Source organism: Wolffia australiana, chromosome 3 (genome assembly GCF_029677425.1).
Source record: "Wolffia australiana isolate 7733 chromosome 3, ASM2967742v1".
In the NCBI taxonomy this organism is placed as follows: Eukaryota; Viridiplantae; Streptophyta; class Magnoliopsida; order Alismatales; family Araceae; genus Wolffia; species Wolffia australiana.
Genome location: NC_135837.1, coordinates 9174715 through 9191587, shown reverse-complemented (window position 1 = coordinate 9191587; position 16873 = coordinate 9174715). Strand labels below are relative to the sequence as shown.

At 37.3% G+C, this 16873-nt stretch overlaps 1 protein-coding gene across 1 annotated transcript; it reads right to left on the bottom strand.

Annotated features, from left to right (window-relative positions):
* Positions 1–8460: 8460 nt before the first annotated feature.
* LOC144700863 (protein RER1B-like) lies at positions 8461–16869 on the bottom strand. Its single transcript, XM_078572421.1, has 3 exons — positions 16345–16869; positions 9233–9413; positions 8461–8730 (listed from the first exon to the last, which is right to left on the bottom strand). Exons 1-3 carry the CDS (start codon positions 16704–16706, stop codon positions 8692–8694), a joined length of 582 nt encoding a protein of 193 aa, XP_078428547.1. The 5' UTR covers positions 16707–16869; the 3' UTR covers positions 8461–8691.
* Between the last annotated feature and the right edge of the window lie 4 nt (positions 16870–16873).

Sequence of the window (16873 nt, the reverse complement as noted above, 5' to 3'; positions counted from 1 at the left end):
TCCATTTTTTTTCCTAAACTTGAGTTTGAGTAGACATGACATTCATAACATGTGGATTTGTTTCTATTTCCATAACATTATTTTTGGAATGGTCTGATCCAACTTACATTTGTTTTGCCACTAGTGGAGGTTCTTCTGTCATCTCCTTTTCCAAACGAATCATGTTTTCCTCATTGTTATGCATAGAAACAATTGTATCAAAGAAAATAATGTTTATTTATTCAAAAAATAAATGATTGATTTGGTCCTCATATATGTTTATAGTACTTGATGCTTCAACCCTTGAAGAAGCACAAAATTCAAAATGCTCTCACTTACTCAGCAACCAATAGGACGTAAATATGTAGTAATAATATGGATATCTCGAAGAAATTCATCCATATTCCCCATACATTGCAGAAAATTATGGAGCTTTTGTGAGCTCCATTACCCTCTACTCTAAGTTGGAGGAGAGTTGTTAATTGTGTGTGATCCATGCTTTTATGAGTTGTGAGCAGTTTTAGATGATAGGAATGATCTGACTTTTTTTCTTCATTGATGTCTTCATTATGTGACATCTTTGTCTGACCTTAAGTCTTCATAACCAGAATCTTTGGCCCTGGATAATATTATAAAACTATATAATATGAACATAATCAGATTAAGCCAAAGGAGGACTGAAGAAGATGATCAAGATGAGGAAGCCTAGATTGGAGAAGAGACTAGAGTAAATTTCAAAAAGAACATTCACCATCAAAATTTCTGATGCTTGATCATTGGTTTGTAGAAGTCAGTTTAGACCCATGAATACATTCATTGATTCTATGTGAATCTTGAATTCTCTAGTTACATCTTTCAAAGTTGAAACATTCTGAATGATATATGATGTAGCCAAGAAGTCCACTTATTGAGTCCCACTAGCAACTAGTGAGCCAAGTAGAAGATCCTTTTAGAAGTTGATAAGATATGCAGAAAATTACCTAGAGAACCAAAAAATTCTCTCACACATTCTTCTCTGACAAAATCTTTTGACTTATTCTTCCCTAAAAAATTCTTATTGTGCCACAATCTGCAGAATATGTCTGAAACAAATTGTTAGAGGTGCAGATCTCCTGGAATGTCTTTTCAAGATATTTGTCAAGATATCTTTTGACAGATTCTACAAGCCCCAGAATCTGCTAAGTATCTCCGCTTAGGTTTGTCAAACTGCTGATCTTCTGTTTTAGCTTGTTAGAGTTGTTTTCTTAATGTTCTGAGTTATCTTTTCATGAGTACAGGCATAATGGAAGTTCCTACACTTGTTGTGGCCTATATAAGGCCCCGACCTTATTTTAAAGATTATTATTGAAGTCTATTATTTTTTATAAACTATTTTTCCTCCCATCTGAGTGCCCTCTTTGTTAGAGAGTGCTTCAGAGCTTGTGGAATCAAGCACAACCACCCTTGTGGACTCAAGGGCCAGATAATCTAGATAGTAGATTTAGCACTTGGTTGTTTCATGTAGAGAAAGCGTTGTGGATTCAAGTCATGTTCCTACACTCTTCTTGTACTAAGCTTGCATCAATGTACTTGAGCGAATGATGCTTCATGATTTTAAAGAGACGTTTGGTAACAATGAGATAAAATGGCATGACATATCTGGAATATCAGTCTCTGACGCCACCTCATTTATTCTAACACCTAAAAAATCTTTCTCATGTAGTCTTTCTCATTTTTATGATTTCTTCCAATTGTATTTCACTCTATCTTTCTCATTCCCCCTCTCTCTCTCTCGTTTTAGGAATCTCATCAAATCTATGTCTATCTGTGTTTCTCTTTATCTCTCACATTTGTAATATTTTCCCATCTCTCTCTCTCTCTCTATCTTTATCTTTTGCACTCTATCTTTATTGCAATATATTCCAATATGTATCCATCTTTGTATCTCTCCTGCTCTCTGTCGCTCTCCTATTTTTTTGATTTCTTCTAATGTCACTATGACAATCAATAATTAAATCACCTATGCATTAGATCAAATACATGATTTCTTGTACATGGGTTCCTAGCCGTAGGTTGCTAAGGTAAAACCTCGTGTCTAAGAAGATACCAAGGAGAATAATTACTCTCGGATGTAACTTTTCTGTCATCAATTTCTATGTATGTATAGTCTTTCATGTAACCTGATTGAAAGTTTAGTAAAATATCATCCAAGAATTCATATCGATTAATAAAATGAACGTTTTCTAGTATACATCGCTCACTATATGTCCTCAATGCCTCCAAACCAATGGCTATATGATCGACCATAATCACCATACACGTGGGACTAGATGGTTCTATTATATCCCAAAGTCTGAATTTACTTCTTGTTTATCCTTCAAATACAAATATTCAGAACATGAGCATTTTTATAGTTGGACAATTTTACCTTCATTATGAAATGAATCACATAAATTAGCCAATTATCCTGCCAATAAGAGGGCTTTGATTGTAAATATAGTTGACATATTTATTTTCATAAGCAAGTTGTCAAAGTATATCCTATTAATTCCTTCAACATTTATTTTGAATAAATGTTCAAAAACTAATGTTGAAATAGTAAAATAACATTTTATTTATATAGATAAATGTTATTTTACCATTTCAACATCAGTTCTTTAAATCGTCCCAAAATATTTAATTAAAATATTTGTTCAAAATATTTACAAGTCGTAAATAAAAGATATAAACTGAATTTATATTTAGCGACTCAAAGATAATTTGCTTTTTAATATTTGATGTAAAATCTATCTTGTTCATTATTAAGTACCTTTCAATCATAAAAAACTTTAATGATCCTAAAAGGTGTAGTAAATTATGACTTTTAAAATTAAAACACTTAAATTATATTATTTAATTCATACACATTTATTTAAAATAGTCTTATTTTCATAATTGTATTACTTTAATGAAGTGATATATATTCGTGAATTCAGACATTTAATGTCATCATTTTTACCTTTGAATCATATAATATAGTTTCATTTTTTTAGTGCATCAAATTTTAAGTATTCATTTTTCTGTCATATTGCATCATTTACTTTACAAAATATTACATTAAATTTATATGTAATTAGAATAAATTAACATTGACCTTTAACTTAAGTTATTGAAAATATAAAATCTTAAAGTGCCTTATTATCTATATCCATTATTTAATTGCATTTCTTGAACTCATTAACTCAAGTTATAACTATCCACATATTCATAATTGGACCAATCTATATCTGATACATTTTTATACAAAATATTGTTGGGTTTCATGGCTTGATTGATGACCCAAATAAATTTTGATGTCGAAAATTTGGATCAGATCCATGATTTAAAATAAAATAAGTGATTTTTAAAGCACCTACTATGGATATAAATCAGCCAGCGCTTGGTTCCTTGGATGAATCATCATGATCTGGAAAAGTGTATGGCCCATGTACTAGTAAATTTAATTACTCCATTAGCAGTTAACTTAATTCAACATATAAATTAATTAACACTAGAATTGATTTTACCCAACTGATAGAGAAAATCCCCACTGTATGATGTACCATGCTACAACATGCATTCTTAAAGGTATGAGGGGTTTAACTAACAATTTCATGGAATATAATTCCTAAATAGCAATTTTTTAATAAAATTTTAATTTTCATTTAATTCCAAACCGGTGAGAATGATTAAGGGCATGGAAAACAAACAAACTCAAATAGGTCATTCTAGTTAGGACTATGCATTAGGAGATCATCAGGAGACTCCTTTTTACATATTTTCATTGCATTGTCAAGGAACTTTATTTGATAATCTTCCTTCTGTTTGTGTCCTCTTATACATTGGGAGGATAATCACATCTTGAGCACACAAAAGTTTTCATTTAATTATTTTTGCACTGAAGCTAAGAGTATTCATAATCTTGTGAAAAAGAGTTATAGGTCAAAATTAAAATACAACCTCACATCCATAAGTTGTCCTTGGTATCATGGCTATATAGCACTTACCTTGTGATAACAATAACTATTAAATTAATATGATATTTTATATGTTTTTTGCATGAAAATTATTATTTGTACTTGTTATCAAGCTTAAAATGATTAAATTTATTTTAGGGTAATATTATGATTTTATAAAATTCTAAATATCTTTATTAAATTTTCTGATGTCACCTTCATAAATAAAATATAATTTTGATCATACTATATTATTTTAGAGTTTTATGGCACTATATATATCCAATGGTATATGATAAGCCTAAAAATGCACGTAAATATGTCGTTGATTTGGCATTTAGACTTAAACAATAAAATTTATAATGTCCCTTAATCACTAAATATAGAATATAGAGCAAGCAAGGGGTCGAACCACAGGGAGGCAACAAATAAGAATTTTTATCCAATTTCAAATGAAATTCAAAGATGAATGAATTTTGTAATTAATAAATTTTAATTATGCTTATTAATGTTTTTAATAAATCAAAATCAAGTAAGACTTAATTTTGATTTTAGGTATTTCGGTCAGAAAGCTCAAGATAGGAATATTTCAATTTTAAGATCAGATTAATTCGGATTATTAATTTCCCAATTATTATAAAATTTTAAGACAATTTTTATGAATTAAAATTGGGAATTAAATAATCAAGAAAGAGATTTTTAAATTGGACTTCAAGATGGATGATTTTTTTAATCAAACTTTATTTTTAGGTTTTTTATATATTAAATTAAATTCCTAAACAATAAAAATCGAAATCTAGGGAGAGAAACTAGACAAATTAACCTAGAGAGAGAAAGTGAAGAATTTTGGGAAAAGATGAAATCCGACCCTAAATCAAAAATCTAATGAAGTAAAAATGTTCTAAATTGATGTAGAATTAAGGATAAAAAATGAGATCTTGAATCAGAATCAAAATGCAGTGCTAATTTCATTCAAAACCAACTTCTAGGGCATGTACATTTCGCCCATGCCTTGGCGTGTTAGAATCGTTCAAGAAGAAGATTGAAATACAAATCATAAAGTTACAGCTTTGAGTGCAGAATCAAGAACTGTCAACTTCCAAAGCATCCCTTGTGTCCTTCCTGGCCAAATCCTTGGAGAGAGCTTCAAAAAGTGCTTTTCGCCCATTTCCAGACCTCTATTTAAAGATCCAATCGTCTGGATTGTAGAGGGAGAAAAGACAAACCTACCCTCAAAATTTCAGCCCAATCGGACGTCTAGATCTCAAGATATCAAGGCTTTAGTGAGGATTAATCTAGGCCGTTGGATCATCTTGTTATATTTTGAAAAAAATCAATTTTCTGATTGGCTGACACATTCTTTCTCGTTTTCCGCCTTATCGGATCACGTGTTGACACATCGTTGTCCGCATCGGCCGCCCGCAATTATTGGAGAATGATTAGCCTCTTTGAATGGCTGTAAAGAAGCCACGTTGCCCTGTGTATATAAAAAAAAAAGAAAAAAAAACAAAGCCAGCCGCAATATTTGACCACATGCCTTGTTAGCGCCTGCAAAAAATAATAAAAAATATATTTTCACGTGCATGTTGGTTGCCGCGTGCATTAACGCACGCGGCAACTCGACGCCGCATGCACACTGCTTAAATGCACATGCATGTCGGTTGCCGCATGCATTAATGCACGTGGCAACTCGACGCCGCATGCACGCTGCGCACGTGCATGTCGGTGGCCGTATTTTTTTTAAAAAAAATCAAACTCTCTCTCTTATTATTTAATAATAATTATCCACTCATTCCCCGAATTTCGGGCGAATGACGTGGATGCCCTTTAATATATATATAAATACATTATAAAATGCCAAATAAATTAAATATGTATTATTTAAATATATAAAAATCATTTCTTGGTTATATAATGGTAAAAAAATTATATGAAAATATGGAAAAATTCCAGAAATATTTGAAAAACCTTTACCAACCTTTAGCCAAGTATTTAAAGCCCTGCAAAAAATATTTCTTCACTGAAATGAGGTTAAATTCCATGTAAAAATGATAAAAAATCAGAAATAATAGTATAATGAAAGTGTAAATGATTTATCTTTATTTTAATATGATAACATGCAAATATAGTCGTTAAAACACATAAATATAATGTAAAATTCATTAATTAATCATGTTAATTTGCAAGTTATCAGTATACTATTTTTATAAGCCAATCTATTTATTGATTTTCCAAGCATTATTTTGATTCTGCCATGCATCACCATTTGATTCATCAGATGGTCACTAATTGCTGTGTTTTGCAAATGACTAGTTGCATTTATCATCACAAAAAGGTTCCATTATGTCATAAAAATCATGATGCCATAAGGCCCACTCATGAGTTGACACTACTTTATTTTTAATGAACACGTATATATGGCCCTTAAATAAAAGGATAGCTTTTTTTGCAATAAATATGATGGAATAGGTGGTCGCATGTAGCGAGATTAAAAAATTCCATGTAAATTATAAACTGGGATACATGTCAGCACAAAAGAAAGCTATGAAAATTTCCATGAATGAGGCTCATGGACAAATGGAAGTTTTTTATCTGCAGAAAGAGAATTAACACATATTAAAGCATACTTTTGGATAATATGATTGATTTGGATAATTTGAGACTGAATAACTGAGGAGGGAGAAAAATCCTATGACCTAGAGAGTGGTCTAACTTCAGAGAGTAATGTAAGACAATACATATGAAGTTGTGGGCTGAAATTTTAAGGATAATTTTCTCTCTCACTCCTCAATCCAACCATACCCTCTGATATATACATTGACCCTACATTTATGTAAAAATTCTCTTGGAATTGCACTCACATTTGTAGGCTAAGTGAAATAAAGTGATTTTTAGATCCATCAAGTTTTCCTGGTGTCCATTGTTGATCGAAGTTGCTTCTCAAAATAGGAGAACGGGCTGTTGCACTATAACAAAATACTTTAATCGTTGTAGAACATAACAATATAAGAAGTATTTCCTTGAACTCACATAGTCAGTTGCTTCTCAATATCCCTGCATCTACATCCATCAACATTCGTTCATCATATCTGATTAATATGACATATATTTATCATCCTCCATGTAGCATTCCAATTTTTATGAACATTTTTAAAATTAATCATTATATCACATCTATCCTTGTCATCCTTCTGATCTTCTCCTATATATTATTTTATCAAATCCATATTCCAATTCCCAGTTACAGTTTTGAAATGCATTGAATCCCTAACATAGATTACATGTGGAGAGAACCCTTGATCATCACTACATATATTCTTTTATGAGTGAAGGCATAATAATTTTTATTAATTAACTAGTATAACGACGATAAGTTAAACACTCAAAAATTACTATAGAATCATATTTTTACTATTGGAAACACATGGCATAAGTAATGTCTATTTAAATTACAATTAGTAATATTTTGTTCCTTATTTTAATATATTATTTAATTATTTTTTATAATTATTCTGAATGTGTATTTTCTATTTAACTGGTAATAATTTTAATATTTCTTTTATGTAAGAGACCCGTTTATATTTATTAATATACATGTTTACTAGTATCAAAAGAGTAAATGCTATCATTATTTTCACACTATCCAGGTATAACAACGAGTTGGACAGAGCATTCACTTTTAGATAAAAAATGAAGGATCTATAATTGTTTCTCAAATACATTCAGCTCATAATTAAATGTACATTTATCTGAATGCACTTTAATTTTTTAAATAGGTGTTTCTATAATGATATTATGCATAACTGTACAATAGACAAAAGCAACATAGCTTTTGACACTGATTTCCACTTTCAAATTTATGTCTAGTTATTTTTGTCAGCTTCTACAAATTTCTTTCTAATGAGCATTGAAGTAAAATTGTGTTGATCATTTTCGTAAATTAATTAAGTCTGAATTCTTTCCAAATTCCAATTAAGTAATTATATTTGGCTGTTCATTTTAGTTGCTTCATTCCGATGGAGTTCAGCCTTATATATTTTATGAAGAACGCATCATACAATTTTGTTTACAATCAATAAGATACAATTTTTATTACTTTAAATAATATTTTACATTTAGAACGATAAAACACTTTAATTACATCACAGGCTCCAAATTCTTTGTACGTAATAGTAGTTTTTTATTTGAAGAAATTTATGCACAACAGTGAGATAAGGCTTTGTTCATTATTTTCTTGCCCTAATTTCATAAATTTGTACATTACTTTTTTTGAATCAGTATAATTCAATACTGTCTTTTTAGTACCCCAGGAGTAACAACTCATTGCGATTATATTTTTTAATTTCATTCGCGTCAAAGTTGGTCGGTTCATCCGTCCTGATCTGACCTCTAGAGAGAGATGGAGAGTAATATAGAGTGCTTGGTGAAAGAGAGATGAGGCAGCTGAACAGTGATAACGAGGTACACTCTCATGACAGTGTCCCACGGTGAACATGATAAAAAAAAGAATCAAGAAGGATGGTCGAACTAAGCACTCAACCAACCAGAAGTCTTTCTGATATTAAATCAATGCAATACGTAGAGATAATCTTGTAATGTGGAGGGAGTTATGGAAGAACTAAGAAAAGAAAAAAAAAAAAAAAGAGCCCCGGAGACGATCACACAACATACCATTCAATAGAGAGATAAATCTCGGCTCCTCTCTCTGCTCCGCCCTCTAGCAAGATGAATCGGATGAGGAGAGAGGAAGGAGTATCTGTCAGTCGGTCCCAGACTTGGCCTTCTTTCCGGAGTACTTCTGCAGAATTTTGGTGACCGGGTCAACAAAAATTTTGTTTTCACAAACAGATGGACTTGTCCCTTTAGTCTTGTACTATTCAAGCTTCATACAAATTTTTCAGCTCCTTTTTTTATGCTCAAAAGGACATCCGGAATTCTTTCATGCTGACGATGACGATTTTGTCTTATCATCAACCTTTTCTTAACCTCACTCAGACGATGAGAGACACTGACGAAGTAGTCATAGTCTGTGACAGGATGACGAATACGAAGTCGTCACTGTCACTCAGACGGCAGAAGATAATGATGATGATTTTTATCATCCTTCGCAAACACCGTCCGAGTATGAATCAAACTTGGAGAGAGGAGTGATAAATATAAGATGGAAAAGGAACACAAATCAAATGGGCCAGCGCATTTGATGGGGTCAGTGTAATCTGCTTAAATGATTGATCCTAAAAGGCCGACCAGTTAGAGAGGGAGAGAGAAAGATGGAAGAAATTAAGCGCAGATGAATGTACCTGCTTTCCCAGGTTGAGAGGGATGTACTTGTATTTGATCATGTGAAGGATCTGGCGTTTCATCGTGAGAAAGAAGAGGACCATCCAGTAGCACAGCAGAATGGGCCAGAACACGGGCACATCAAAAGCCGAGAAGAATGTCATTACAAATGCTACTACAAACGCCTTTGTCATAGCGTACCTACATTAAACAGAGAAATTCACCACCGTAGATAATAATAATCTTATATTTTCAAAATTACAGTGCATGCAAAGATATGCGAGGTATTTGAGAGGACCCCAGAAATCGTCGTAAACCAAATCGGCATAAGAAAACCCTAGGACCCTATCTTTGGATAAAAAACCAAATCGTCCTACCTATTCTTTTTTTGATAACCCTCTCTTTGGATTTTTGTAACCGAAAGTCACCTGTCGGACCCCTTTTTTCGACCTAGTCCATGTTCAATGTCAAGCAGTCTTCTTTAAGTGCACAATTTATGTTCGAGTGCCAAGTGACATTCATTTCACTACACAGAGACTATACCTATTCGTTGCAACGGGACTTGGGCCCATTTCTCTTCTCTGTGAGGGAGGAAGGGAATTCGAGGTCTTATTGGAGGTCAGTAAGAAGCAGGTCAAGTTCCATTTATGAAGCGACTGTTCCAAAATTAGGGCATGCCCTTCGGATTTACTGCCCTTCGATGATTAACTAAGCGCAGTGCATCAACGTATAGAGTTAGCCAATCCTTAGACAGTCGACATGTCACCTAAAGACGCCAAGGTCAACCAACTAACTCAAGATCAGTGCAGAACTACTGAAGTCTTGGGGAACTTGATGGAACAGATCGTCATGTTATTCTATTTTTGATGGAACAATCCCTTAGGATTTATCCTACCTATAGTTTTGCTTCATTTTTTCTTTCATACTTTTCTCTACAACCTATATGTACAAATACTCAACTTTTCGACCTAGCTAATTGAGATGGTTACTTTTTTCTTCCCTCCTTTTTCTCTCTTGTTCAAGTCTTTGACTAATGACACATCCTTTTCCGCCCTCTTTCTACAAATACAATCATGTAGTATTATTTATCTTCGGGACTAGAATCAGTAACTATAATAAATGAAACATCACATAAATGAACAATGAACTTTTGTGAAAGATGGACCCTTTTACCAGCCTCTGATGGTAATGATGCACAAAGTACTATGACATGTTCTTTACAAGAATGTATCGCCGGACTTCCAAAAAGAGAAATGCCTACAAGACACAAGTGCAAGTGCTTGCACGAGTGAATCAGTTTAGAAGATAAGGCAACCCGCGCAGGAGATGTATCATGCATTTCTTGGAAGTCTACCAGAATGGGGAAGGAGCAGTGACGCACTGGAGGCCGTAGCAGAGGAGGGACCATCTGCGGCTGGAGGGAAACTTGTCCATCAAGGGCAGTTCCTCATCTATCTTTCTCTTCATTGCCTTACATTCACAAAACGAATTTCATCCGGACATTTGTGACTGATTTGGATATTGAGTACGGATCAGTATTTTTGGTTAATTCTTGGGACACAAGCTGGGTGTATCATACTCTAGGCCTTTGGAGGCTATGAAATAAGGTTGTTCAAGTAAATGGAAAATATAAAATTAAAAGTAAATAGTACTATGACAAATAAGTGGATAAGTCATTTACTTTACTCTTGATTAAACTCACAAGATTGGGCAAAGATGATATAAGGTCTATCAAAATTTTCAATCTGCCACAGTTTCATGCTACCCAGTAAAAGTATGAGACCAAGAACTTGCTTCCAGTAGAATATTTGACCATGCACCTGATAAAAAACGTTTCTTCCCCAAGCATTACAGTAGAAAATTCCATGGTGAGCGGAAAAGAGCAGGGGGAACTTCTGATATGTTATTTTCTAAAACGTATCGCAATCGTGCTGCTAAGGGGGCTCTATAGGTGGACCACATGCAGGATCTCACACTTTATCTACAGAGGAATTCTTACAAAGGCTGTAATGAAATGTACATGCCAGGGCAAAAATGTCAGAATAGGGTGCACATCTATATGCTTCAGGAAGAGGAAGAAGAAGAACAATTGCCAATCTCAGAAGAGGATCTCATGCAATTAGATGAGGTCTCGCCGTATGACGGAGCATTCATGACATTGAATATTGCTCCCAAATCGCCACTCTTACAATCACATGGCTCTTGAAAATTATGGGGGGTTCATTTATCCGCACAAGGTAAAGATATTAATGGACGACGGAGTGACAGACAACTTTATTTGCCAGAGATTGTTCCCACTAATAAGTGTTCCTTTCCGTCCCTACCACTGCATTAATATCATGCTAGGGCTTTGTTCCCATTACTTTACCAGGGTTTTCATTTGAACAGAATCTACTTCCGTTTACACTTGGTAATGTGGATGTTATCCTTGGCGTTCCATGGCTCAGGACACTGGGATAGTTTCACTGAAATTACAACCACCTAATGTTGAAGGTAATGTGGCAATATCAAATTATCACGATAAAGGGTGATCCGGAATTGAACAGAGGACGTTATTCCTCATTTGAGAATGAACAAGTCCATCACAACTGGTCAACTCCATTGAGAACAAAGATTGACTTAACAGGCAGCATTTGAAGACTACAGTAGAGGTACACTCTCTCACTCTGGATTCTAGACTTCATTGGCTCCAAAAAAGATTTCCTTCATTCTGTAAACCCGAGTTCTTTCCACCATCACAGGATTGCAATCACCAAATCCGTTTGTTGGGGATCTCAACCAGTTAACATATGACCATACCAGTATTCACATTTACAGAAGAATGTTCTTGGAAACCTGACTCGAGAGCAGCAAGACTCCAATAGTATTAGGCCATCCAGTAACAGTTTTTCTAGCCCCCCTCTATCAGTCAAAAAGAAAGATGGATGGTTCAGGCTTTATATTGACTCTAAAGCTCTAAATTGCCGAACAGTACCCAACTGATGTCCAATCCCCATAGTAGACAAATTGCTGGAAGAGTTACATGGCATGACTGTGCTTTCTAGGTTAACTCTATGGTCCGTTTATCATCAAATAAGGATGCACCATAAAGATATCCACAAGTCAGCTTTTAAAATACATCAAGGGCACTTTGAATTCATGGAAATGCCATTTGGATAGTCATACTTCGAGGAAATATAAAAGAAGAAATAAGAAGAGGGCAGGTCAGCGGCCGTTGACTGCATGTGCTGACTAACGGGGACAAAACTCCTATAAATAACATCGAGAGTGGAAGGACATCTAATTTGGTTTTGGAATCTTGAAGACAGATGGTTACGTCTGTCAGAGGGGTTGGAGCTGCAGGAGTCAGCCTGCTGAACCAGAGGAGGGAAACTCTGTCAAGGAGGAAGGAGCATCTCCACATCAGTTGTCATTCTAATCGCATTTATTCTTTCTATTGATCGAATTTATCAACCAACATTGGTGATCTACGGCGTTTCTTGAATTTGGAATTGGGTAATCTTTCATTTATACAATCAAAGTGCATCAGATTGTCCAATGCACCGGCCAAACATTTCAACCCCTGATGAATTCGGTTTTTAAACCGCACCTCAGAAATTTTGTGCTTTATTTTTTATTGATATTATGATTAATAGTCAAGATGTTCAGCAACATGAACAACATTTCGCTCGTCTTCAAAATGCTTTCAAGAAATCATTTTCATATCAATTCACAAAAAATGTCAAATCTGATGACAACAGAGATAGTATTTGGCTCATGGTATATCTGCCGCCGGAGTATCCACAGATCCCGCAAAGGTGAAGCTATCAAAAGCTGGAAAACACCTACTACAGCAAAGCAACAAAGAGGATTTCTGGGCTTAGCTGGGTATAATTGCAGATTTGAAAGGAGCTATGCGGTGATTGCACAACCATTGACAGCTCTACTAAATAAAAACTCCTTCCAATGGTCTTGTTGTGCAGAGACAGCTTTTAAATCACAAAAACAAGCACTACCGAACACTCCTATGCTGAGACTACCAAATTTTGATTTACTGTTTGTGGTGGAAACAGACAGGTTGAAAGGGAATGAATTGTAGTTGTATGGGCAGTTGTCACGCAGTCAAATCCTGAGCTATGTCAATCGCTCAAATTTGGCGAATGCCGGCCACAGCGCTTGGAGCATAACACTGAGCAGCCTTGATCTCTTGCAGCGGAAGTCTTTTGCAATAGCTTAAGATCCCATAGAAGGGGTTAGAGGAGAGTGTGGGGGTGCAGCCCCGTCGAGGAATAGGGCCATTGCATTGATATAATAAAAAGTTACATCGTAGTCATGATCATTACATGGGGAAGACCAGGGATGATACAAAGTAACAAGACGAGGTGCATCACGCCAGGGCAGTGTCACCTCCCCGCCTCGAGGCCCGCCGCTCCCGGCGCGCACGCTTGCCAGCTCTGTCTCTACACATGTGCCCCCGGGTTGGGCGCTGGGCGCCACCGGCGTGGCGATCACAAACGCCACCCCTGCCTTGACGATCACACATGCCACCAGCACCCGCGCTGACACCAATCGTGTGCAGACTGCATGACGCCGCCACATTCGGTGCCTCAAGCCGGGCTCTGCGCGCCTGGCACTACTCGCGAGGCGATGCGGCCCCCATGACGCCTCAGCACTCACTGTGTGCCACTGCCTTAGTCTCCTGGCCGGATGTCTCCCGCCCTGCGCCCCACACACGCGATGCGCGCGAGGCCCACGCGGCTTCTGCCAACTTCCCGCACAACTCGGCGCGCTGCCCCGCGGCATTGCTTCCCTGCACATCCCGCGCCCGCATGCGGCGCTTGGGATGCCCACGAGAAGCGTTGGCGCTCACACCTGTCGGCCCGCGCGCCCAGCACACTTGGAGTTCACCTGATCTGTCCTGCCCAAGCGCGAACGGGCACCCGCACCATCCGCAGTGCATCAACACTACGGGGACGATGGCCTGAAAAATCAGGTTGGGCATCACCATCCTTAGTGCGTCATAGCACTAAATAGGACTCTCAATCATTACAGATCGCGAGTCTCCCACGAGCACGCCCTCCCAATAAGCACGCAGGCCTTTGGGCAGAGTATGATGCCTAGTTAGGGGCTTAACAGCATTTCAAAGGTGGAAACAATATCTCATGTTTCAAAAAAAATGTTTGCACTGATCAGTGTAGCTTGAAATTCCTTACAGATCAAAAAGAAATTCCCTTACATTATCACATGTGGTTGGCGAAACTAGTGGGATTTAATTTTGAAATTCAATACAAGAGTGGTAAGAAGAACATTCAACACAACGAGTAAATCCTCGTACCACCCTGAAACTGACGGCCAATCAGAAGTCACTGACAGGGGACTTGAGTGTTATCTAAGAGGCTTCACCTTGGAGAATCCCAAAAAATGGTATTGGTAGCTTCACTCGGCAGGATATAATTATAACGCCTCCTATCACTCAGGGATAAAAATGCCCCCTTTCAAGGCATTATGTGGACGAGACCTCCCATCATTGTTTCATTATGGATCCCCTGCCACACCATTTGACTCAATAGACAAACTCTTGACTGAAAGGGACAACATCTTACACACTTTTAACCTGCACCTCGGCAAGGTATTGATAGAGTTTCCATCAGGACTTATCAGAGAACCAAGAGGCAACAAGGGACTTTGAACTCCACACGTGCCGCGGGAGCAGCACGTGTGGCGCCTAACTGAAGATCTGATCCTGAGTCATATAAATAAAGGAGGAAGGAGGTCAATAGAGGATCGCAAATCATTTTTCAGAGGTTGTTACGCTTTTCGGTGGGAGCAGAGATCCTCCAGCTCGGGGAGAGAAGCCAACGTCCGATCCGGCCAGGTTCTCTAATCTTTCCCTACTATTCTTCATACCTAACAATTATTATGATTGTGTTCTCGTGTTTTTCTTTCCCTACTATTCTGGATTTACTCGTTGGCCATTTCTGATTATGTTTGAATCAGCATACATTTGATAGAATACTTGGTTACTGGATTTAGTCGGGAATATTTCTCATCTTTTGGTAGAAGCATCTATCAGGTTTTAATGCTTACGAAAATGCAAGCAGATAAACATCGATGGGATGAGCAGTTCTTGGAAGATGATACGATCCTACTAAACGTAAGATCTTATCGTACGAAATTGCTAGCGAGGCACCCTTCGGGGAAACTCAGTCCAAAGTACTTTGGGCCCTACAAGCAAGACCTCCCAGATCATACCCACATTCATCCTGTTTTCCAAGCCTCATTGCTTAAGAAGATGGGGAGTTTTTCTAACATTCAACCTCTTCCTTCTTTTCTTAACGCACGATTGGGAATGGCTGGTGCACCACGAGGCCGTCATCAACAGGATAACTACATCAGCTGGACCAGAGGTATAAATTCATTAGAAGCGTTTTTTTTGAGGTTGATGACACCTGGAATCGTTGGAACGTCTACGCAAAGCATTTCCCAACTGCAAACATGAGGACAAGGTACAAGTCCAGGGGGGAGTATTGATATGTTCTTTTTTAAGATATATCACCGCGTACCAATAAGAGAGTCCAATAGGTGGACCACATGCAGGATCTCACACATGGGAGCTCAACTGCAGAGACCCTATAAATAATCAGAAGCAGGAGAAAGGCCGGGGGGGATTCCTTTTTTCAAGTGGGAAGCTGGGAAACCGTAGGAGGGCTGCCAAAACATAGAAGGGGAGGAGGGTCTCGTCCACACACTGCCTTAAAAGGGTGCCATCTTTATAGCTGAGTGAAAAGAACTACTATCTATTGCGGGCGTTTCTTCTTGCCATGAAAAGCCCCTTAGTAGGGGCTTAAAACATAGACTTCATTTTCATTGTTACATCGAAAGTTATGTTCCTTCATGAACCACTCTCTCCGTCAAATTCAATATTCTTCATACCGAACAACAATAGACTCTACCCTAGCTCTCACCAGTGGCAACACACCATGAACGAGACACATAAATCGTGCATCTTTCAGGACAAGAAACCATTTGCCAAGAAAATCAATTCAAGAGTTGGAAAAAGTTGAAAGCCAAATAGAAATTCAGGCAAGATATCAGAAAACACGGAAAGAAGCGCAGATTAAGTAAAGAATCAATCGTGCGAGCTTTAATTTACCAGAACTTGAACTCGGGAAGCCTGCGCATGAAGGGCTTGAACTCGTCGGAACCGCGCGTGGGCAAAGAAGGCCCATCTCCATGCACCTCCGTCTCGGGATCAACCAGCGGCGAAAGAAATCCGATTAGTAGGTTTATAATGTAGATCCCAAGACCGTAGGTGACGATGTAGAATCCCTGCAGATAGAACACCCTCAGAGCATACGCCATGAAGACGGCGACAGTCCCCAGCCATCTTCCGAGGGTGTGCGGGGTCGAGCGGTCGAGGTAGTACTGAAACGCTCTGGAGAGATCTCTACCCCACTTCACGAGGGGAGCGGCAGGCCCTGCCCCGTCGCCCAAACCTGATGAACCCGTCTCCATTTGATAGATCTGCGAAGAACCCTAGGCAAATCCACGATCCAAGGAGGAGCGGAAGAGCAATCGCGGTAGATTGTATGTCGTTCGCGGATCTCCTCGACTCCGCGAAGAAGTTTCTTGGAAAGGGCGTCAAGCTTCTACCTTACCCAACCAAATATTCAAGCTAAGTT